Below are 24,136 nucleotides of genomic sequence, written 5' to 3'. Positions count from 1 at the left end.
GCCTAAATCGCCGGGTGCCCTCCCCCACGTCGCCGAAATCCCGGGATCTGTCACCCACGTCGCCGAAATCGCCGGGGCCGTTTCTAATCTCTCCTAAAAATCTCAGGTTTGTTGCTCATTATTCTTTCAAATCTCTACGAATCCCATTTTTTGAAACCCAAAATCGCAGAAAATGACGGCCAAAAAACGCGCGCCGGTTCGGAAGAGTCCGAGGACGATGAAGAAAGCTCCGGCGCCGCTGAAGAAAAATCTTTCTCCGGCCAAGAAGCCAACAACGTCTCGAGTGAAGAAACCAAAACCGGTCATTGACTCACCGGCGTCAAATTCAGATGAGACATCGCAATTTCAACTCAGAAAACGAAAACCAACTGTAAATGAGGTAAATTTCTTCACTTTGAGTGTTTTGGGTAACTTTTTTATGCCATGCAAAACTGAATTTGGGTTATTATTTAGATTTCGTTGATCTACATTTTCTGTGTTTTGAAAACTGCATAGGTTATAATTTCTGTAATTGTAGACATTTAAAGCTATAGTTCATAGAATTGTATATGTTTATGTCTACAATTTCACACCATTTTGTTGTTGTAGACTATTTTTTCGACATCTACAATAGCTGTAATTGTAGACTTTTATTTCTAGAATTTTTGTGAATGTAGCCATTTATATGAACTGTAGATGTAAATGGCTACAGTCATCAGAATTGTAGACATAAAGGTATACAATTTCAGAAATCGTAGACTCTTTTTTGTATGAGTACTGTTTGTGTAGATATAAGTCTGGTGATATGTGTAGATTTTCATGTTTTTTTCTTCATTTATGAGGTAAATTTCTTCACTTTGAGCGTTTTGGGTAACTTTTTTATAGCATGCAAAGATGAGTTTAGGTTATTATTGATGTGATTGTAGAATGTTTGATCTACATTTATAGTGTTTTAAAAACTTAATAGGTTATAAATTCTGTAGTTGTAAACATTTATAACTATAGTCACTAGAATTGTAGATGTTTATGTCTATAGTTTCACACCATTTTGTTGTTGTAGACTATTTTTTTCGACATCTAAAATTTCTGGAATTGTATAGTTTTATGTCTAGAATTTTTGTGAATGTAGCCATTTATATAGCTATTTATATGAACTGTAGATATAAATGGCTACAGTCACGCGAATTGTAGACATAAAAGTCTATAATTTCAGAAATTGTAGACATAATAGTCTACAATTCCAGACATTGTAGACATAACAGTCTACAATTCTGGAAATTATAGACATAACAGTCTACAATACCAGAAATTGTAGACATAACAGTCTACAATTCCAGAAATTGTAGACTGGTTTTTGTATGAGCACTTTTTGTGTAGATATAATTCTGGTGATAGGAGGAGTGTTTGTGTAGATTTTCATGTTTTTTTCTTGGCATATGCAGGGATTTGTGAGGTTTGTTGCCGAAGAACAGATTGTCGACCATAATTTCAGCTTCTTCGGCGCATTGGACAAGTTTGAGGAGACGATGGCCATGTCTCCCGAGGAGAAGGAGTTGTTTAGTGCGTCATGTTTCGGCCAGTTCCTTGATCATCCAAAAATCACCAAATCATCTAAGATTATTAATCACGTGTTGATGAGGGTTGGTGATTTTGAGGGGGTCGAGTCAGATGACGCGATCTACATAGAGATTGGCGGGGAACCGAGACCTTTTACAGCAAAGCAGTTCGCGGAGATAACTGGTCTTCGCTACGTCGATGACTACAGCCCCTGTGACGTGGAGATTACCGATGTGGAAGGTAGCTTGTTCAAAGAAATCTTCCTTGGAGGCGTCGTGAAGAATCGGGGAGTGTTGACGTCAATGCTAAGTAAAAGCAAGTCTTGGGAGAACACTCAAAAGCGAGTGAAGTTGTTACTACTTCACTTCCTGACGAACATTCTCCTCGCCGCTCCGGCTCACACCCCGATACAAAAACATGTCTTGGGCAATGCTTGTCGAGGACTTGGATGAATTTAACAAACATCCATGGGGGAACGTGGCGTGGAATTTCTTCCACGGACAGGTGCGGAAGTATGTTATGAAGATGGCCTCCAAGGCCGGGTCGAAGCAAAAAATTAACTTCCCGGGTTTCGTCTACCCGCTTCAAGTCTAGGCGTACGAGTGCCTGCCTGTGCTGATTGCTCTAAAGCTCTGCCAACAAGTGTTTGAAACCGCCGTACCACTTATGCGGCGGTGGAAAACAAATGCGCATGTCTTGGATTCAAGACTGAAGGAGATTAATTTCCAGGATGTAGAATTCAGACCACTTGGCGCTGAGGTTGAGGATATACTCCCTCAGAAGAAGAAGCAGAAGTTTAAGCAGAAGCAGGTACTTTCCCTCGCGTCCACCTCCACCTCGAGGTCCAACAATGATGATTCACGGGTGAGTACATTACCTTCCTATATATCTACAATAACCACTACTGTAGATATTCAGGTCTACAATTTGTACCAATTGTAGACGTAAATGTCTACAATCAGTTCAATTGTAGACGTCAATGTCTACATTCATAAATTGTAGACGTAATTGTCTACAATCAGTTGTATTGTAAACGTCAAAGTATACACTGTTTTGATATATTGTCCATTTTCTAACCTTACAGACCCAATTTAAGCTCATAGAGCTAGAAGATTCAATCCTTCAGTTGAAGGCTGAATGGACAGGGTTTAAGGCCGCCAATGAAGTTTTCAAGAACGAGATTAGGGGAATTGTCAAAGCTCTCTCGGCGAAGATTGATCCACAGCTGGAGAAGAACAACAACAAGGAAGCACAAAGTGAAACAGAGACGGGGACAGAAAGTGAAACCGAGTCCGATGGTGATGGTAAGCCAGACAACAAGCCAGATGCCACACCAGTGAAGGAAACGGTCGTTGAAAAAAAAAATGAAAGTGAGAGTGAATATGAAACTGACTCTGATGATGAATCAGAGACAGAAGAAGACGAAGAAAAAAACAAGGTAAATTACTGACTGAAATTGTAGACCTATACGCTTACACTTTCTGAAATTGTAGACTTTTAAGTCTACAATTACTGAAACTGTAGACTTAGAAGTATACAATTTCAGAAATGGTAGACCTATAAGTATACAATTTCAGAAATTGTAGACTTAAAAGTCTACAATTACTGAAATTGTAGACTTATAAGTACACAATGACTGCAATCGTAGAATGGATTTTAAGTAGACAATAACTGATATTGTAGACTGTTTGAACTTGTTGATTGTTTGTCTAGGGAAAAGAGGAAAAGGAAGAGGAAAAGAAAGATGAGAAGGAAGAAGAAGAGAAGACAGAAGAAGAAGAAAACAACAAGGTAAATTACTGACTGAAATTGTAGACTTACACTTTCTACAATTGTAGACTTTTAAGTCTACAATTACTGAAACTGTAGACCTAGAAGTATACAATTTCTGAAATTGTAGACTTCAAAGTCTACAATTACAGAAATTGTAGACTTATAAGTACACAATGACTCCAATCGTAGAATTGATTTTAAGTAGACAATAACTGATATTGTAGACTGTTTGAACTTGTTGATTGTTTGTATAGGGAAAAGAGGAAAAGGAAGAGGAAGAGAAGACAGAAGAAGAAGAAGAAAACAACGACGGGGACAAGCCCGACGACAACGACGGGGACAAACCCGACGAAAACGACGGGGACAACCCCGAAGGGGACAAGCCCGACGGAGACAAGCCCGAAGGGGACAAGCCCGACGGAGACAAGCCCGAAGGGGACAAGCCCGATGGGGACAAGCCCGAAGGGGACAAGCCCGACGGGGACAAGCTCGACGGAGACAAGCCCGAAGGGGACAAGCCCGACGGAGACAAGCCCGAAGGGGACAAGCCCGAAGGGGACAAGCCCGACGGAGACAAGCCCGACGGAGACAAGCCCGAAGGGGACAAGCCCGATGAGGACAAGCCCGACGGAGACAAGCCCGATGGAGACAACCCCGAAGGGACGAATGAAGACAAGAAAGAAGACCAAGTTGGTCAAGAAGAGTATGTACTTCCGTGTTTTTCTGAAACGGAATCAGAAAAAAGAGAAAGGTTGGACCGTCAAGAAAAACTACTTGAGGAAGAGGCATGGGATGACAGCCAACCATGGTTTTATGGTACGGTTCCAGAAGGAAAAACTAGAGCGCAAATTGAGGAAGAGTTGTATGCCGCAAAGAAGTTGGCAGAACAACATATTATCATTGAGGACTCACCTCAAATTGAGGATGAGTTGTATGCCGCAAAGAAGTTGGCAGAACAACATATTATCATTGAGGACTCACCTCAAATTGAGGATGAGTTGTGTGCCGCAAAGACGCCGAAAGAGAAACAAATTCTCATTGTCGACTCACCTAAAAAACCGAGAAGTAGAGTACCTCCGAAAAGGTACATTTATACATAAATTGTAGTCAGTTATACAATCAATTGTAGTCATTTATACAATCAATTGTAGACATTCGTGAAATTGTAGACATTCGTGACATTGTAGACATACATGAAATTGTAGACATTCGTAAAATTGTAGACATACCTGAAATTGTAGACATGTATGTTTACAGTTTAGAACAGTGTAAATAGATTTTTGACATAGTTATTTGTTTGATTTGACAGGTTTACACCGACTTCGATGCCACGACCATACGTTAAGTTCACGAAAGATCAGAAACGACCCGCAAAGATCCCGCTATCTGGTATTTTCATTGTGCCAACAGATGAAGAGACTACAATCATGGAAAAGTGGATTGGGGTTGGGTTTCGGAAAAATTACAAATCATTGCCGCCCGGTTCCGCAGTTTACAAGAAGGAGAGTGAGGGCTTGCAGGGAAATTGGAACTTTAACGTACAGGTCGTCACAAGCAAAACCTTCTTTTATACCCTCTGGACACCGGCGGCATGGCTGAGTGACGAGGTGAGTGTAATTATAGTGTGACATATTTGTACAGTTATACATCAATTGTAGGCTTATATGTCTACAATTTCCTGGATTGTAGTGTAATTGTAGACTTTTTTTTTCAAATAATTGGCTGCATAAGCCACGGAAAGTGTAGCAATTTAAAATTAGCCAACCTTTCGTTAATTTCCTGTAAATAGCCATCTTACTTACGTGGCAGCTTATTAATTGAATTAGTTTTACTTTTTTGTCCTTCAGCTATTTTAATTAGGCAATTTTTTTAAAAAAATTCGAATTAAATATTAAACCGAAAATGGAAGTTTCAAATTTGAAATTTGAAATTTGAATTTTGAGCAGATTTTGAAAGATATCAGCCATTAATTGTTATGTATTTGGAAATTTTTAACATCGACTTTAGTTAATTAGTTTCTATTTTCGTTGCAATTCATTAGGTAATTAATTTCGAATTAATTCTTCATTCATTGATATTTTTTTGTCTTCCATATATTCATAATTTCCAGAATTTTCGTGCTCAAAATATTTCCAGAATTTTTCAGTTTATTTACACGATTAACTGTAAATAGGCTTTGTATTTACAATGAATATACTGTAAATAAGCTTCGTTTTTACATGAATATACTGTAAATAGATAGCCTATTTACACGAACATACTGTAAATAGGCTATCTATTTACACGAACATACTGTATATTAAAAAAAAAAAAAAAAAAACATAACCAACCAAACAAAGCGCGCAAACTGAAAACGAAACACCCATCCCCAAATATCAAACCCTAGAAAAAAAAACCCCAAAATAATAAATTGAAGCAGTTGAAGCACCGCCTCCACCTCCTCCGCGACCACCGCCACCGCTGTAGCCTCCTCCGCCATAACCGCCGCCTCAACCGCCGCCGAGCGACCTGCGCTCCGGTGTCCTCGTCCTCGGCGGCCGGGGTCTCCTCGTCCTCACGGTGCTCGGGATCGTAGCTGGCCATGGATGAATTAGAAGAAGAAACTAGAAGCGACGCGAAATGGAAGAGAAGAGCGAAAGAAAACATAGGGTTTTACAGCGAGATCGGCGATGAGAGACAGAAACTTACAGATCGAGGACGGCGTCTTCGTCTTCCTCGCCGGTACTGACAGCGACCTCTTCGAGCTTGACGATCGGAGCGACCTGCGCTTCGGTGTCCTCGTCCTCGGCGGCCGGGTCTCCTCGTCCTCACGGTGCTCTGGATCGTTGCTGGCCATGGATGAATTCGGAGAAGAAACTAGAAGCGACGCGAAATGGAAGAGAAGAGCGAAAGAAAAAAGGCCTGGTTGATTAATGATCTTAATTAATAATCTTAATGACATTAATGGGCGGTTATATCAGAATATTTTGTATTAAATGTTTTATTTTCAGCATGTTAATGGGCGGGAACGGTTGGAAGGGTAGTCTCGGCCAATTTTTGTTGTAAATAAATCCTCCTGGCTATTTACCATTTATTTACAGAACGTTGGCTAAAAATAAATTGGCTATTTTCAGGAGGCTACTTAGCTTAATTACCCATTTTTTTTTGTAGCATATCGACATTGCCATGTACTACTTGGGCAAGAAGTGAAGGAAGGTCAAATGTCACAGAAGTTCACCATAATGGACGGGTTTTTTATAGTTACGCCGATGAGGCATATGACAAATGAAAAGCGTGCACCGACAAGGATGAATTTAACTGGAAGAAGGAAATCCGCATCTTGGACTACATTACTGCTGATATTGAGTGTCAACTTCATTCATGGCCGTGGGTGGAGGTTGATTATATCTACGTCCCTTGTTGTATCAAGAAGTTGTCTCATTGGGTCCTTGTGGTAGCTCATCTAAACTCACGGAAGCTAATGGTCTACGACTCCATGTCCAAGAGCAAAAGGAGCCACAAATCCGTGATGACCCACCTGCTCAGACTCGCTGAAATCATCTCAATTGTTCTGTGTTCGATTAATGCTTTCGACGATTAGGCATCGAAGACACAAGCTCGGCGGCGTTCAGCGTTGAGGACCATGATGCTATGCCACAACAAGAGAATGGGTAATGCCCTCCGCTAGAATTCTTGTGTATTTCATATTTTTTTTATACTAAACTAACATATATATTTGCAGCGGAGATTGTGGCATGTTCGTGATCAAGGCAGTTGAGTACTTGACCCACGGCGTACACATGTCTAATTTAGACGCATCCCTCATGAACATGTTTAGGCGGAAGCTCACGATTGATTTATTCCGTCATGGGGCGGTGAAACTTGCGATTGGCTACGGATCTGACGACGAGTTTCCGACATCTTTGGACTAGATTTTTATGTTTACATGAACTCAATCTCAAACTATGAAGTTACTTTTAAAACTATGTTTTATATTTTTGTATGGCTTTGTATGACAATTTGAAGCATGAATGCCTAAACAATGCTATCTATCTTGGTATGGTTTGTTTTGTTATGGCTACAGTCGTCGTGATTGTAGACATATATATCTACAGTTTGACATTATAGGTCTACAATCATAACAACTGTAGACATTAATGTCTACATTCACTACAACTGATAGCTTTTGTTTTGTTATGACCGTGTCTAAAGATGTGTACAGTGATGTCTACAGTCGTCGTGATTGTAGACATATATATCTACAGTTTGACATTTTACGTCTACACAACAACTGTAGACATTAATGTCTACATTCACTACAACTGATAGCTTTTGTTTTGTTATGGCCGTGTCTAGAGATGTGTACAGTGATGTCTACAATCGTCGTGATTGTAGACATATATATCTACAGTTTGACATTTTATGTCTACAATCACAACAACTGTAGACATTAATGTAATGTATTCAAGACGTAAAAAAGACATAATTTTATCATATAAGTCGTCATTCAAACTCCAAAACAGAGTAAATACACTCCAAGTTCCAAAAAGACATTAAATACACATTCAAAGGCGTACACTCAGCCGGAATTTGAGAAGTACATGTGTATGTTGGACTCTGAAAATCCGGAAATAATTCATCCATTCCTCTCCGACAAAGGAACTGGACTGCTGCATGTAGTCCGGTTGTGACCAACTTCTCCACACCGCGAACACTTCCTACGAATAGGCTCTTCCCCTTGAGAAGGTATACGTCTCTTCTTCGGTCTACCGGCGGCACGTGCTCTGTGTGTTGGAGGCTGAATTACAAAATTTGCGACCTCAGAGGGAATAGTCCACGTCTGAATATTACCATGGGGATGGTGGACACCTGCATAACTTGCCCTCCAATACTCTGCAATATAGTAAGGCAAAATATATCCCTCAACCGCAAGGTTACAATGTCCACACGCAGCAATACCATGAGCACATATGAAACTGTCAAGTTGAAATTCCCGACACGAGCATGTTTTTTCATGCAAATTGACAGCCCACGTGTTTCCATCTCTGTCACCTACCTCAAACTCGAGGAATGATGATGGCCTCACCTAGAATAAAAGAATAATTAGAGTAAGTCATGTACGTGTAGACATATAACTAAAATTGTAGACGTAGATGTCTATAAATACCTGTAACTGTAGACTTCAATGTCATTGTAGACATCAATGTCTATAGTTTTATACAAATTGTGGACATCAATGTATATAATCACTACCAATTGTAGACATACGTCATCTACAATCACTGCTAATTGTAGACATAAATGTCTACAATCATCACAATTGTAGATGACGTATGTCTACAGTTAGAACACAATACTGAATAAAATACAAAAAGATCAACATACCGGCATTCCACAAGCTGCAGCATAGTTTGTCTCTAGTTTCTTCTGGGCCTCTTTGGTCAATAACGTTGTTGTTTTTGTTGCCAATTCTCTACGTTCGTGATACCATCCTAGACTTCTTTCCCGCAACCAGTCGAACAACTTAGAAATAGGAAACTCTCTAGGCTTAACGTTGAACGCATTCAATGATTCCGCTGTTGTAGACTAATACGTCTACAACAACGGAAGTTGTAGACCTATATGTCTACAATTACAACATGTCTACAGTCTACAATTTTAGAGACTGTAGACATGTATGTCTACAATTCAAGAACGCGAAAAACAATGAAGAACAACACACAAACAAACCCAACAACAAACAACACAGAGACGGCGGGTAATGGCACCAACAAACCCAGAACGACACAGACCTAAAACCCAGACAAACGCACGAAAACAAAGATGAACGACGAAAAAGAAGCTTTCTTTTAAGATGCACGATAATGACGTTGAACAAACATGAATCCGAAACCCATAAACTCAAAAACCCCACGACGATGAGCGAAAGCCCAGAAACAAAAAGAGAGGAGAGAAGACGACGAAGACGATGAACGAAAGAAGCTTACTTTTAGACGAGGACGAGGTGGCCGGAGAGCTGAGCTTCACTTCATAGACACGCAGCTCATGGAGGATCATGACAGGGAGATGAAACGTCCTTCACACGCAGAGGAAAAAAAAGAGAGGAGAGAGAGAGGTGTACATGGCACAATAAACAAGACCGTATGAGAAGTCTTATACAACAAGTTTTGGTTTGGGGGTTTGAATGAACAAAATTACAAATTCAAGGGCAAACCCGGTATCAAACTATTATCTCTCCTCAAAACACTACTAAAAGTGTCCAAAAACAAGGTACCCTATATTTTGGTCCAAATCATTGAAAACACTACTACATCCGGCCATTTCCCATATACAAAAGGTAATAGTAATAGTAAATCAATAAATAAAGGGAAATTGCCACATCTACTACTAAATCCATAACTTTTTCCAATTTCCCACCAAAACCATAATTTGGACAAAAATGCCACCAACTCAAATGTGCAACTACCCTTTTACCCTCCACTTAAATTTTTCTTACAACCACACCAACTCTCCCTCATATCTCATCTCACTCCTCATTTTCGCTCATTCCCGCTCATATCTCTCCCTCGTTTTCTCCTCAAAATTCTGTCTCTCCTCAAACTGTCACTCCCCTCTTCTCTTCCTAAAACCGTCCACTTCTCCTCATTTCCCGTCGTCATCCCCACTTCTCCTCTGTCGCGTTCTCTCTTCCTCTTTCTCATCCTCGCGCTCTCTCTCATTCTCGCGTTCTCCCTCTGTCGCGATTTCCCTCACTCACCCAACCCCCAAATCATAACCCTAAACCGTCCCGGAAATGGACGACGATAACGAATTTCAATCACGCAAACAACACGGAAAAAAACAAAATGAAGTTGTTAGACGGAGTCCCCGGACAAAGACGAAAGCGCCGGAGGAGTCGCCGTCTTCACCCAAACCGTCCCGGAAAAGAAAAACAACAGCTTCACCCAAACCGGTGAAGAGTTCGGCGAAGAAACCTCGGCGTGGGAAGGGGAAGCCCATGCATGTCACGTCTGACGCCGAGGAAGAAGAGCAAGCCCTCAAGTCCGCCAATATTCAGGTTAGTTTGGGGGTTTTCGGTTGATTTGTTGTTGATTGATGGGACCTTGATTGATTTTGGGATAGACTTGATTTAATTTCGGTTTAGTTTTGGTTAACTAGTTTTGGGTTATCTCGGTTTGCATTGGGCTATCTCGGTTTTGTTATGGTTTGATTGAATATTGTTGTTGTTGAATGAATATTGTTGTTGTTGAACTAATTGTTGACATTGATGTCAACTGTTGATGGCAATTGTTGACATCTATACGTCAACAAATGGTATGAATATAGATGTCAACAATTGCCATCAACAGTTGACATCAATGTTTGTTGACTTTGATGTCAACAGTTGATGGCAATTGTTGATATCTAGATGTCAACAACTGGTATCAGTTGTTGACGTATAGATGTCAACAATTGCCATCAATAGTTGACATCAATTGTTGATTTTGATTTTCTCATTCTTTCCTTCTTTTTTGTAATGGTTTTCAGGGATGAGAGAGGTTTGTCCCCGAAGGGGAAATAGTGGACCATAATTTTAGTTTTTATGGTTCACTAGATAAATTTGAAGAAGCCGCTGACATGACAGCGGAGGAGACGGCTCTTTTTCAAGAGTCTTGCTTCGGCCAGTTTCTGAAGCTTCCAAAGATCAACAGGTCGTCCAAGATAATCAACCACTTGTTGATGATGGTCGGTCAGTATGAAGGGCACGCGAGTGAGGATGCGCTCGTCATTTAGCTCGGGGGTGAACCTCAAGCTTTTACCATCCACCATTTCGCGGAGATCACGGGTCTTCGTATAGTCGACAACTACAAAGCTGTCAACTATACCGAAGTTGTTGAAGACGGATTGTTCACGAGCGTCTTCAACAACGGGACATACAAGACTCGTGGCGTCTTAACCTCCCAGCTCAAAGAGAGCAAGGGTTGGCAAAATCCGACAAAGCGGGTGAAGCTCTTGCTTCTCCATTTTCTCATCAACGTACTTCTCGCTGCCGCACCACATACCAACATCCCAGACTGGACGTACGTGAGGTTGGTGGAAGACCTAGACCAATTTAACTCCCATTCGTGGGGTAACGTGGTATGGAAGTTCTTCTTGGAATGTGCCAAGAAGTACATAAAGAACGTCTCCTTGAAGTCAGCCTCTAAGGGAAAGATCAACTTCCCTTCATTTCTGTATCCATTACAGATATGGACGTTTGAAACAATGCCCGTGCTCACGTCTCTCTCGTATTGCGAGAAAGTTTCAGAGACGGCATCTCCACTGATGCGTCGGTGGAAATCGGTGACACATATTGTTGACAACAAATTCCAACACATCGATTTCCAATCCAAGGATTTGGAATTCAAACCCCTGGGCGACGAGGAGTACATCGTGAGGAAGAACACGAAGACCAAGCCACTGCCGAAGGTACAAACATCCCATCCGTCGACAACAGCTCATTCAGGGCCGAACCAAGATTCTGAGGTATGTCAATTGAACACTGGCTCGGTTGTTATCTATAGCATTATTTGTTGATTTCCTTCAAGTATGAATAACATTTCTAACATCTTTTTAACACAGGCTCGGTTGAAAAATGTGGAAGACACAGTCAACCACATGAAGGGTGAATGGAGCTTATTCCGGATGGAGATGAGACAACGTTTCCATGAATTCACCAAGAGTGTGAATGATCAATTGTTGGAGCTGTCCAACAAGAATTCTAAAGATAATCAACCAGAGGACAACGAGGAGGAAGAAGACCAAGAACAAGAAGAAGAAGAAGAAAAAGAAGGAGGAGGAAAAGAAGAAGAAGAAGGGCAAGAAGAAGAAGAAGAAGAAGAAAAAAAAGAAGGAGAAAAAGAAGAAGAAGAAAAAGAAGGAGAAGAAAAAGAAGAAGAAGAAAAAGAAAAAGAAAACGAGAAAGAAAAAGAAATAGATGGTACGTACATTATGTCAATAAATGCAATTCAGGACCGATTTGTTGTTAACTGATCCCTATTCCTATTTCTTGTTAATTCAGGACCGATCGAGATCGAAGACAGTCACGGGGCGGTTAAAATAGCAATTGATCTATACAGTCACGGGGCGGTTAAAATGGCCATGTATCGACAAAAGATCACAATTGATCTATACAGACACGGGGCGGTTAAAATAGCAACAAAAGTTGGTTCAGACTTTGAAATGGATGATGATTAGGAAACTTTTTATTTTGGTTGGTTAAATTATGACATTCTCTTTATTTAAGTACTAGTTTGTTCATATAATAGATTAAGCAATCTTTTGTAGTTTATGTACTAGATTATGTACTCTTATGTCAAACATCTTTTGTCAATGACTAGTTTGTTCATATATAAAACATAGTGTAAATAGACATATTAAGCAGTTTCAGGCATTCAAGTCATACAACAATCCATACATAAATATCACGAAGTTTAGACCAATGATGTGGGGAATTCATCGGCAGAGTCATTTCTTGTTAATCCTCATCCTCCTATGGTAGAGGAGTTCCTCTCTCTGGATTTTCAGCATAAACACTAGTGTCCCCTTGGGCACGACTTCCATAAAATCTCCTTTTTTCTTCAACTGAGTCTCCCAGTCGTCTCCGAGGATTTCTTTCATAACACTTTCGAGACACATGATCGGACCCAATTCAGTCTCACTAGAAAAAGTATCCAAGTACCATATGTACTCAGCCTCGCTCATTTGAAACTCTGTGAGTTGTGCATCACCGAGTTCTGGTCCGCTTGCCTTATTATTAACATCAATTGACTACAATTTTAGTAATTGTCTACAATTATAGGTATGAATGTCTACAATCATAAAAAATAATAACCGAAAATCAGCTTTGCTTGGCATCAAAATGTACCTCATTTTTAGAACATTTTCTCTTTCGGGGCTCGAAGTCGTCATAGCTTGTCACCGGAGATTCAATGGAGTGTTTTTCTGACATTTCTGCATATTTTTGACAATATTAGAGTCAACAACGTTCATCAGTTGTTGACATTAGATGTCAACAATGGACGTCAACTGTTGACATCTAATGTCAACAACTGATGAGAGAATTGACATCTAAACTCTAGAGAGTTCACCAGTTGTTGACATTAGATGTCAACAATTGACGTCCATTGTTGACATCTAATGTCAACAACTGATGAGAGAAATTGACATCTAAACTCTACAGAGTTCATCAGTTGTTGACATTAGATGTCAACAATGGACGTCCATTGTTGACATCTAATGTCAACAACTGATGAACTCTCTAGATTCTTAACATACCCAAACAATATCCCAAACAATATCCTAAACAACTGATGAACTCTGAAGATTCTTAACATACCCAAACAATATCCCAAAAAGCGAAACAAACCTTGTGCGCGACCTGATCTTGGACTAAATCTGGAGTTTTGAGTTTTGAATTTGGATCTCGTCGGCGTTTGGGTCATTGGGTTTTAGAGAGCTGGTGCGAGAAAGAGACCAAACAGAACATTTGAATCTCTTTAAACTATCAAAATGACATAGAACTTGAACTTTTTGAACCACGAAATTTATGGGAAATGAAGAAATGCGAGACAAACCTTGTGGGCAAGCTAGTCTTGGACTACAAACTCGTGGGCGTTTAGGTCTCGTAGGCACGGGCTGGTCTTGGACTACGAACTCGTGGGCGTTTGGGTCTCGTGGGCGTTTGGGTCTCGTAGGCGTTTGGCTCTGCGTGACCGTGGGGGTAGAGACGCCGAGGGTTTTAGAGAGAGAGAGAGAGAGAGAGAGAGAGAGAGAGAGAGAGAGTCAGGTAATGTATTAAGTCTCATGTATTAATGAGATATGAGCGGGATATGAGGAAGAGTTGGTGTGGTTGTAAGAAAAATTTAAGTGGAGGGTAAAAGGGTAGTTGCATATTTGAGTTAATGGCATTTTTGGCCAAATTATGGTTTTGGTGGGAAATTGGAAAAAGTTAGTGATTTGGTAGTAGTTGTGGCAATTTCCCATAAATAAAGGGCAATTGGCGGCATAAATACCTCAACTTTACGAGTTTATACACTTTAATACCACATCTTTTTTTTTCGCGGCTAAAATACCAGACGTTGGTTTTTAGAACCATCGTTAAGCTGAAAACGTTAAATGCCGACGTGGACTCTCACAAGTCAATAAATCGACAGGAAAAAGGGAATTAAAATTTGAAAACAATGTAAAATAAAAAGCCCCAAATTGAGAAACCCACATTCGAAATAAAACCCCCAAATTGAGAAACCCCAAATTCGAAATAAAATCCCCAAAACCCTAAACTAGAAATTGAATCTCATTTCGCTTGCCCTTTTTCGGTTGTTTGTCGTCGTCGTCTTCTTCACATCGTCGACTGTCGGTTGTAATGGAAGACGAGTATTCGTCTGCAAGTGGGCGTCGAAGCTCACCTCATACGAACTCAGGTAGTCGTATTCGTCGAGGCTCGTTACGTGTTCATGATGAGTTGTGCTACTGTGGAGTACAATCAGTTGAGAAGACCTCTTGGACGGATTTAAACCCCGATCGAAGATTTATGACTTGCGACAAGAAAAATGTGAGTTCTGCAATTGTTTCAACTTTGTTGATTTTATTTATTTATTTTTTTTCCCATTTCAGTATGAAGGAGGGTGTAAATTCTTTAGATGGATTGACATGGAAATGTACGAAAGATCAAAAGAAATAATCCCAAGATTGCTCAGACGAGTCAATCAGCTAGAAGATGAGATTAAGAAATTTAGAATGTATGATGAGATTGTGAAAGCTGAGGAATTGAAGATTGGAGTGTGTCGAACATGTCAGTGGAGAGCAGTCGTCGATACGATTTTAATGGTTGTTTTCATTGTCGCTGTTCTTGTTATTTTGGCTGTAATAGTGACTTGAATTGTGATTGTACTTAGGGTCGGTTATGGCTGTAATGGTATGGATCTTTTTGGTTATTATGGCTATAGTAGTTGTTGCTGTATTCTGGTTTGGTGCTATATTCTGGTTTGTTGTTATTTTGGTTGTAATTGTAGCTCGGTCCTGGGTGTAATATAATGACTTGAATTGTAGCTCTTTTTGGTTGTAATTAGATCTGTTATGGTATGAAATAAAATGAAGACTTGAGTTGGCTCGGTACCAAAATAACAGTGTAGATGCTTGACTTGCTGAGTACCAAAATAACATCCATTTAAACAGCCATTAACATGTCCAAAATAAGTACCAAAATAACAGTGCAGACTTGAGTTGGCTGAGTACCAAAATAACAGTGTAGGCTTGACTTGGCTGAGCCATTACAATACGGGAAAATATCTGTAGTATCCCTCGTGTTTAATCAAAATGTGAGATTTATCCCCTCTATTTCTAGAAATATCAGATATATCCCTTCAGTTTAATATAAATGACATATATCTCCCCTAAAAAAATGTTATATTACAAATATCACCCTTTTCGTTTATTTTTTACAAAAAAAAAAATTGAACTCCCAAAAATACCCTTAATAGAATAAATATTTATTTACTGTTTTATTAAAAAAAAATCAAAATCTCTCTTTATAAAAAAAATCATTAACTTTTTATAAAGAAATTTTTTAATTTAATTTTTTTGTATATAGAATAGAAAATAAAAAAACTATTTCATTAAGGGTATTTTGGGGAGTTTAAATTATTTTTTTTGTAAAAAATAAACGAAAAAAGATGATATTTGTAATTTAACATTTTTTAGGGGATGTATATGTCATTTATATTAAACTGAAGGGATATGTCTGATATTTCTAGAAATAGAGGGGATAAATCTCGCATTTCGATTAAACACGAGGGGTACTCATGATATTTTCCCTTACAATACCAAAATAACATCAGCCATTAGCCATTACAATACCAAAATAACATCAGCCATTAGTCATTACAATGCAAAATAGTACCAAAATAATTACATGTTTGTCATTCAAAATAATAAAACCTAAACATAACTGATGCAGGCTTGACTTGGCTGAGTAGATGCTTGACTCGGCTCAGTAGATGCTTGACTTGGCTGAGAAGATTCCCTCACTTGTTGTCTCTTTCGTCGTTCCTTTCTTTGAGTAGTAGCTTCAGATGGGGTCGTCTTCACCGGTCTACCCCTCTTTTTTGGTTGGCTAACCTGTGAACACAAAGACAATCGATTAAGGATTTTATTCTTTTCAAACCAAGTCAAGATTTTACAAAAACCGAGCAACTTCAAATTGACCTAGCAAACAAAGGATTTATGCTAATGCAGTGAATAAAATCCATTTAAAATCCAATTAGACTGAAACTCATACTGAAATCCATAATCACCAACCAATGAATAAAATCCTTACCTCGACAACAGGTGGATTGTGACAACTGTTTTTCGTGTGCCCTGCTTGCTTGCATCTGCTGCAATGCATGATAACACCTTTCTTTGAGGCTTTTGTTCCATGAACTGGATTTGGTCCAAACCCCGGTGCAGGTTCATCGTTGCTCCGATTTATTTTTTTCTTAGGTCTGCCGGGTAATGAAATGTCAGGTGGAGGCTGAATTGGGTTCAAGCCAGGCTGAGGCCACTAGTCCGGACTCGTCATCGGCTCAATAATACCACTGTAAGCAGCAATTTGTGCCTCTTTTTTGTACCAGTCGTCAATGTAGTCTGTGAAATTAAGTCCGCTTGCCCATATACAAGCAAGAGCATGTGGACAAGGTATTCCACTTAACTCAAAGCCCCTACAAGTGCATAACTTGTTTCTTAAGTCAACAACAAATGACTCTGCTCCACGAAATATAACCTACAATTTTCAAGAAATTATTTTATGCAACATGTCTAGCTATCAATGACTGGATATCAATTAAAGCAAAGATAAGAAATTACCTGGAATTTTGCATTCCCAGCTAGAGTAGTTTGGCAGCGACTAGCTACTCGTTTGTGGTTCTCAATCAATGTTGTGATCCTCTTTCCACAATCATGCTTATCGACAAGAGTATTAATCATTACTGTCCTATTGTCTGAATTCTGAACTCTTGCATAAAGCACCCACTTACAGCCCAGCCCTCGACATTTTGCTCTGAGTCTTCTTTGGTCGTTAAACACATACTCAAACTCTCTATCAGCCTTTATGAATTGTACTATCAAAACTGTCCTCAGATGGTCCATAGAAGGAAAACCCATACCTAGCTTGAACTCAAAGTTCGTCGAGCTTGACCGCGGGTTGTACTCGCTCAAGCACGTCTTGTTTGATGGCTCGTCCACGTCGCTACACAAGCTCACGAGATCGCTGCCAGACATAACTCCATCAGACTCATCGTCGCCTCCATGTACATCAGTGCAAACCTCTTTCACCCCCGACCACCAATGTTCAGGATTCGTCCTCGTGTTCTGCAAGTCGTCTTCATGCTCTCCTTCGTCGTTATACTCCTCCTCTTCCAGGTCGAAGTCATCGTCGTCATTCCCTTGTTGATGTTCAGCCATTACAACAGATCGTGGGCGATGTGAAGAAGACGCCGAGGATGAACAAACCAAAACGAAGAAGAAACAATTTGGGGGTTTTTACGTTTTGGGGTTTTTTTTTAAATTTGGGGTACATTTTATGGGTTTTATTTTAATCCGATTATTTTACATCATTTTCAACTTTAAATTCATTTTTCAGAATCCACGTCGGCATTTAACGTTTTCAGCTTAACGATGGTTCTAAAAACCAACGTCTGGTATTTTAGCCGCGAAAAAAAAAATGTGGTATTAAAGTGTATAAATTCGTAAAGTTGAGGTATTTATGCCGCCAATTGCCCATAAATAAATAAGACCAAATCTCATAATCTGCTCCTCAAATTCCATATTGTCGTTTTGATACTCTGCCACTTTTATGTTTCACTGTCGTTTTCAGATTTTGATGCATAAGACAGCATAGAAATCTTTTTCGTCTGTTGGTTGAATAAAGTAAATGATGAATCAGAAAAAAAAAAAAAAAAAAAAAAGAAGCAGGTGAACTTCAGTTTTTAGAGGCTCGGTTTTACTTGTAGATAAGTTGTAAGTATGCAGTACTGGATTACTGATTCACTTAGGTTATATATATATATATATATATATAAGCTCCCTGCGGAATAATTAATATATTGTAGTTTGGAGGAAGAAATATATAAACACATGTCCATGAATATTTATGTTTGAAAAAAATATATTTAAAGTTTTTTTAAGACATTTTTATCTTTTTTATATATAAAAAAAAATCGGTAGAATGAACACTACTTGTGTATAGGATCCAATCTTTTATTTAAAAAAAAAACATAAAATATTGTTCATTGAATAGTGTTCTGTGAGTGTCCGCATTTCCTCTACTTTATATATTATATATAATATATATATATATATATATATATATATATATTTTGTATTAAAGTTTGGATGTATTGATTTTCGGAAATGATTTTTGACACAACTCACGAGTGGAAACGATCCACTCATGAGTTGACACGTGGCAACCAACTGCCACGTGTCAACTCATGAGTGGATCGTTCTCACTCGTGAGTTGTGCCAAATAGCATCTCTCATTGATTTTGGGTCCCATTTAGAAAAGATCTTTCTTTCTTTCTTTTTTTTAATAAAAAAATGTATTTCTTTCTCTCTCTGGTACTAATCCGCTACTAAATATTTTCTCTTCATCTCTCTCTCTCTCTGGTACTAATCCGCTACTAAACAATCAATTCAACTTTTAATAGATCCTTAAAATTTAAATACATATGACGTAATTCATAACCATGTTATTATATCAAATGAATGCAAAGTGACGAAGAAAACTAAATTAATATAAAACTAATTTAGAAATCAAAAATACATCTATGAAACCTAATTATAGTAATTGAGCACTGATTTTCATCAGGAGTCACCGGACCGCTAATGTGAGAGAAGAGGTGGAGCCCACATGTTAGGTAAGTCCCACTCTTCCCTCACATTAGTGGTTCGTTGAGCATAGATGAAAATCATTTCTGATAGCAATTAGTTTAATAATATCATAAATTTAACTACAAATATGAGTTTCTAAAATTTAATTGTGTATTGAATAAATAAATAAAAGCAATTAATTCAGGTTAACCTAATCAAAATTATTTCAGTTAAATGTTATGATTTATACGACACCATCAAAATTATAAGCGTAGAAAGTTATGCTCAAATACAAGAAGTCGATGAAATAAAAATTATATTAATTCTCGATAAATAACATTATATGAAGATCATATAAATATCTATTACACTATAGAAATCCATCCGCCAACGTTTATCAATTTGTTTACCATCTATGCAAAAATGTGATATTCCATTCTAACATGTTGTGACCTAACCAAAAATTAAAAAAAAAAAAAAAAAAAAAAAAAAAAAAAAAAACTTTAGGATGTAAACGAACAAAATAAATAATGAAGCTAGAGAGCTCATATATACACAATTTAAATTAAAAAAAAAAAGGAATAACAGAGACAAAATTTGGATTTTAAAAAAATTGTCATACAGTTACACAAACTTATATTCATCCACATGAACATGAATAAGAGTCATCTTACTTAAGATTATTACTAAATTAAAAAAAAAAAAAAAAAAAAAAAAAAAATTAGAGTCATCAGTTTCCAAGATTTTCGAACAATTGGGAATATAACATATTCAACAAATCAATCAACATGTCTATGGTAATAATTCTTTTATCAAATTTTCATGTGAACTTGGTCCATGTGTTACGAGAACTTATTCCACTGTATATATTTTTTTACTAATGCATGCATTCTTTTTGTTCCAAATTTTGAATGCAGTCCAGTTGAAGAACAGAAGGCCAATATAAAACATAAAGGGGCTAGAGACGCATCCATGTTATAATAGGTATCACTATTTAGCCTTATTCAAAATTTAGAATCACATAACAAACTAATAACATAAATATGTATTCAAGATACTATTTTTCTTTTGGCTTAGAGAATTGTGTAGTCCCGCGCTTAGTCTTAAGCTCGTTACAATCTAAAAGGAAAGGCTCTTGCAAGAATAGGAAGCTGAGAGAGTCTAGTCCTTGTAGGGCTCGCCTAGACCGAAACCTCAGGTTCGATCCTATCTTCGATCGAAAATTTGAGGAGTACATACCCAGGCACGAAGCCATATGGAGGTGAGAGGGGGCTATAGCCCCCCCTCAATTTTTTTTTTTTTGCATTTTGCATTTTGCCCATTTTTATTTTATTTTTACATTTTTTTACTCTCAAAATTTACAAATCAACCCCCCCTGAATTTTTTCTTGCAAATTAGCCCCTCCTAACCTAGATTTATGGCTTCGTCCCTGTACATACCTATACTAGAATTTCTTATCAGGTTTGATCCAACTTCAATCGGAGTTAGATTGAGTGGTGGTGAAGAGTTTTGTTTATATGCTATGTTTTGTTGTATTAGTGAATAGGGAGCGCGAGGGATGAGGAACTCAACGAAGAACGAGGAGGTTTTGTTTTGTAATTTTTTTTTTTTATAATAAAGAGTGAAAAATAAATGGGAAATCATTAATGGTATTATGTGATATTTCAACTGAAAATCATAGAAAAGATCATATTTAACTCAATAAAACTTTTTATATCATAAACATGCTATTAATAGTAAAGTAAATGGATACATCTTATATTTCTAAAAACCTGAGAATAGTTGTTATTGTCACTTCAATTAAAGAAGGGGACATATTATCTAATTCTTTTAAAAAGAGAGCGACTGGTTTTCTAATATTTAATTTTTATTATCAATTTAATTATTGAACTTACCATAATATTTCAAAGTTTTGTCCGTTTTATAATAAAATTTATTTTGATATATTTTTATTTAATTTACCGAACATTACATTCTACTTTATTTGTCAACGATAATAAGCCATAATGGACCAAAGATCCATATTTGTTTGAAGTGTAGTAGTCTTTTTCTGTGTTTTAATTCAATACCCATTGACATAGAAATAATGGAAACTTAAATAAGTAAGGTATTTTCTGGGGTTTCAGACTCGTCTAAGAGTGTATTCTTAAAATAAAAAAGTTAATTATTGTCATAATGGATACAATAATGACAGTTTCGAATTATATGATGCTTCCCTTTCTTAGAACTTGTCTCTTGTTGCACACCAATGATGATAACAATTTTTACGTGGGGATTTAGAAAATTTAGCCATCATACAACATAATAAAAAGAGAAGGTATATTTATGTGTTGTGTTGTATCATACAACACATAACTTTTTATGGTTTTTTTTTTCTTTTTCTTTTTTGAAACAGCATTAGTATGTGTCCTCTTTAAGGAGATTGCAGCTTTCAAAATTGGGCTTAGATGCCGATGGGCTTTCAACATCAGAAGCCGATCTACGCTTGGGCTGCTTTTAACAGTCATTCCCAAATACCAAAGAAGAATGGGATTATTCCTAAACTATTACCTCTACACTATTTTTTTGACCAAAATCCAATATGTCTAAATTAATCCAAATATATGACTTTCATTTTGTTTAACTTACTCTTTTACCCTTTTTATACTCTCCACCCATTTGTCTCTCTCTCTCTCTCTCTCTCTCTCTCTCTCTCTCTCTCTCTCTCTGCTACAATTATTCTATCTTCTTCTTTTTGATGTGTGTTCTTCAATCTGTGGCCAAACCCTAAAATCAAAACCCAAATCTTCGCTGGAGAAAGCTGGTACTCCTTGAAGAAGCTTAGCAACGACGTCCACAACAAGGTGGAGTCAACGCACAACACGGAGCGAGGAAGCGATGCGGCTCGGCTTCCGAATCGAGCTAAAACCAGCTCGACGGAGACGATCGTCGAGCTCCAGCGCGTTCGTTGCTCTGTCACGCCTGGCGGGATTCAAAACTCGCCGTCGCTCTCGACTCTTTTGGTTGGGCATGGGCGAAGAGGGTTTCGGTGCCGTCGACGGCGAGGTGGGAGGAGCTGAGGTGGGCCGGGGTCGAGGGCACGACGGCGGTGGTCGGAGGAGGCATAGCTCGGCGACGTCGTTTGGGAGGCTTGGGATCAGCTCTGAAAATTTATAGGTTTTCGTTGAAGATTTATTGACATTGATGTCAATAAATATGCATTTTTATTGACATCAATGTCAATAAATCTTCAAAGGAATTTCCCAGAATCGTTGAAGATCTTCAAAGGAATTTCCCAGAATCGTTGAAGATTTATTGACATTAATGTCAATAAAAATGCATATTTATTGACATCAATGTCAATAAAAATGCATATTTATTAACATCAATGTCAATAAATCTTCAACGAAAACCCAGAAACGTGAGACGTGAGGGAAGACACATAGACATGAAATACGCAGGAAAAGAGAGGGAAGAGAGAGGGACGTGAATAACCCATCCCATTAATCCAAAAATAAAAAAAGAAAGTCAAATAATTAAATAAGAAAGAAAATCAAATGTTATTAAAAGTAAGGGTATTTTTGTATTTAGTGAAAATAGGTAGTCATAGTTTAGGATTTATTTGGGTTTAGTAGATTTTGGTCCAAAATCTTTGTACAAGTCATAGAATAGGGATAAAAGAGAAAGAAAGAGAAAAAGGAAGAGATTTTATTGGGGAATATGGTAGGTTGGTAATTAGTTATGCAACATGAGGGTATAATAGGTAGAATTTTGTTATCTCTCATTTGACTTAGGGTAGGGTTTTTTTTTACTAATCCTAGTTTGGTAAATTTTTGAAAATAGTAGAAAAATGGAAATGTCCCTTAATTTAGTCATATTTAAGGAAATGTCCCCCAAGAAGAATTGCCAAGAATAGTCATATTTAAGGAAATGTCCCTTCCCAAGATTGATGTTTGGGGAATGGACATATCTAGGAGTGAAATTGGGCACATTTATCTTTTTCTATAATAAGTTTCTGGATGTGAATAAATCTTCAAAGAGAATCTGAGATTTTCTTTGATGTTCTATTGACATGCTTGTCATTTTTTGGATATCAATAAATTTTTAAAGAATATGATATTTTTCTTTGAAGATTTATTGACATGTTTGTCAATAAAATTTATGGAAATCTAGTAGTTTTTTAATTTTTATTTTTATGATTTAAACTCTTCAAAAATTAATTTAAATGCAAAATTTAACGGATTTACATTTTTTTTTCTTCTTAAACCAGTTATGATTTAATATGAGAGATGTAAATGAAATGCGAAAAGAGAGAGAAAAGAAGACAAAAAAGTTAAAAATGTAATTTAGTTTTCTAATAAACTGCAATTAATGAATTTCGGTAATAAAAAAAATTAAGCAGTTTTGGTACCACCCCCTAATATAAATTTATTTATTTTTTGAGAAAAAATATAATGATTTTTTGAAATTACAATCTTCAAGATAGTGTTATTACTATTTATTAGCGAAAATTATTGGTTTTAAAAATACAAATTATAATTATAAGGACTAAATTTTAAAATTATTCATTTTGATTGAGATTCAAATAATTTTACATTTAATGATATCCCGATGTAGAAATCATTAATTAACTGGCCTGAGCACCGGGGTTTGTCCACCACCATGTAATGTAAGTCCTTATTGCCAAACATGCTCTAAGAGCATATTATGACGAACAAAGCATACAACTAAGACTTCTATAATGAATGTTTAGATGAAATGAAAAGGTTAAACTCATAATATGGATAAAAGAGTAAATGAACATTATAAAAACAATAGTTTTGAAATTGAATTACTATGATATTTCTTAGATATAAATTTGAGACTCGATATTGTTGGAGGATTGTGTGTATGTGTGTGTGTGGTCTTTTAGAAGATCTTCAGACACTGGATTTGGACGCAGATTCATAACACAAAGCCCTAAAACAATAATACAACCCTTTAGAAATTAGTAATTAAAAAA

The 24,136-nt window shown here is 37.5% G+C and overlaps 2 protein-coding genes and 1 long non-coding RNA gene across 3 annotated transcripts; 2 read left to right on the top strand and 1 right to left on the bottom strand.

The window, feature by feature from the left end:
* On the top strand, positions 1-1,478 carry LOC149385547 (uncharacterized). The gene is made up of 3 exons (XR_016301177.1): positions 1-106; positions 170-379; positions 1,422-1,478. It is a non-coding gene; the product is annotated as an uncharacterized LOC149385547 (long non-coding RNA).
* A 1,352-nt stretch (positions 1,479-2,830) lies between these two features.
* LOC149385546 (uncharacterized) lies at positions 2,831-5,884 on the top strand. Its single transcript, XM_089626358.1, has 6 exons — positions 2,831-2,974; positions 3,250-3,327; positions 3,564-3,796; positions 3,838-4,393; positions 4,619-4,916; positions 5,729-5,884. Exons 1-6 carry the CDS (start codon positions 2,901-2,903, stop codon positions 5,882-5,884), a joined length of 1,395 nt encoding a protein of 464 aa, XP_089482484.1. The 5' UTR covers positions 2,831-2,900.
* Positions 5,885-7,924: 2,040 nt separating this feature from the next.
* On the bottom strand, positions 7,925-8,679 carry LOC149385545 (uncharacterized). Its single transcript, XM_089626356.1, has 3 exons — positions 8,674-8,679; positions 8,557-8,625; positions 7,925-8,374 (listed from the first exon to the last, which is right to left on the bottom strand). Exons 1-3 carry the CDS (start codon positions 8,677-8,679, stop codon positions 7,925-7,927), a joined length of 525 nt encoding a protein of 174 aa, XP_089482482.1.
* Positions 8,680-24,136: the final 15,457 nt, after the last annotated feature.

Source organism: Urtica dioica, chromosome 9 (assembly GCF_054948205.1).
Source record: "Urtica dioica subsp. dioica isolate 48M chromosome 9, U.dioica_male_clone48M_v1_H2, whole genome shotgun sequence".
In the NCBI taxonomy this organism is placed as follows: Eukaryota; Viridiplantae; Streptophyta; class Magnoliopsida; order Rosales; family Urticaceae; genus Urtica; species Urtica dioica.
The sequence above is the reverse complement of the archived record's forward strand: the minus strand, read 5'-3'. Positions and strand labels throughout refer to the sequence as shown.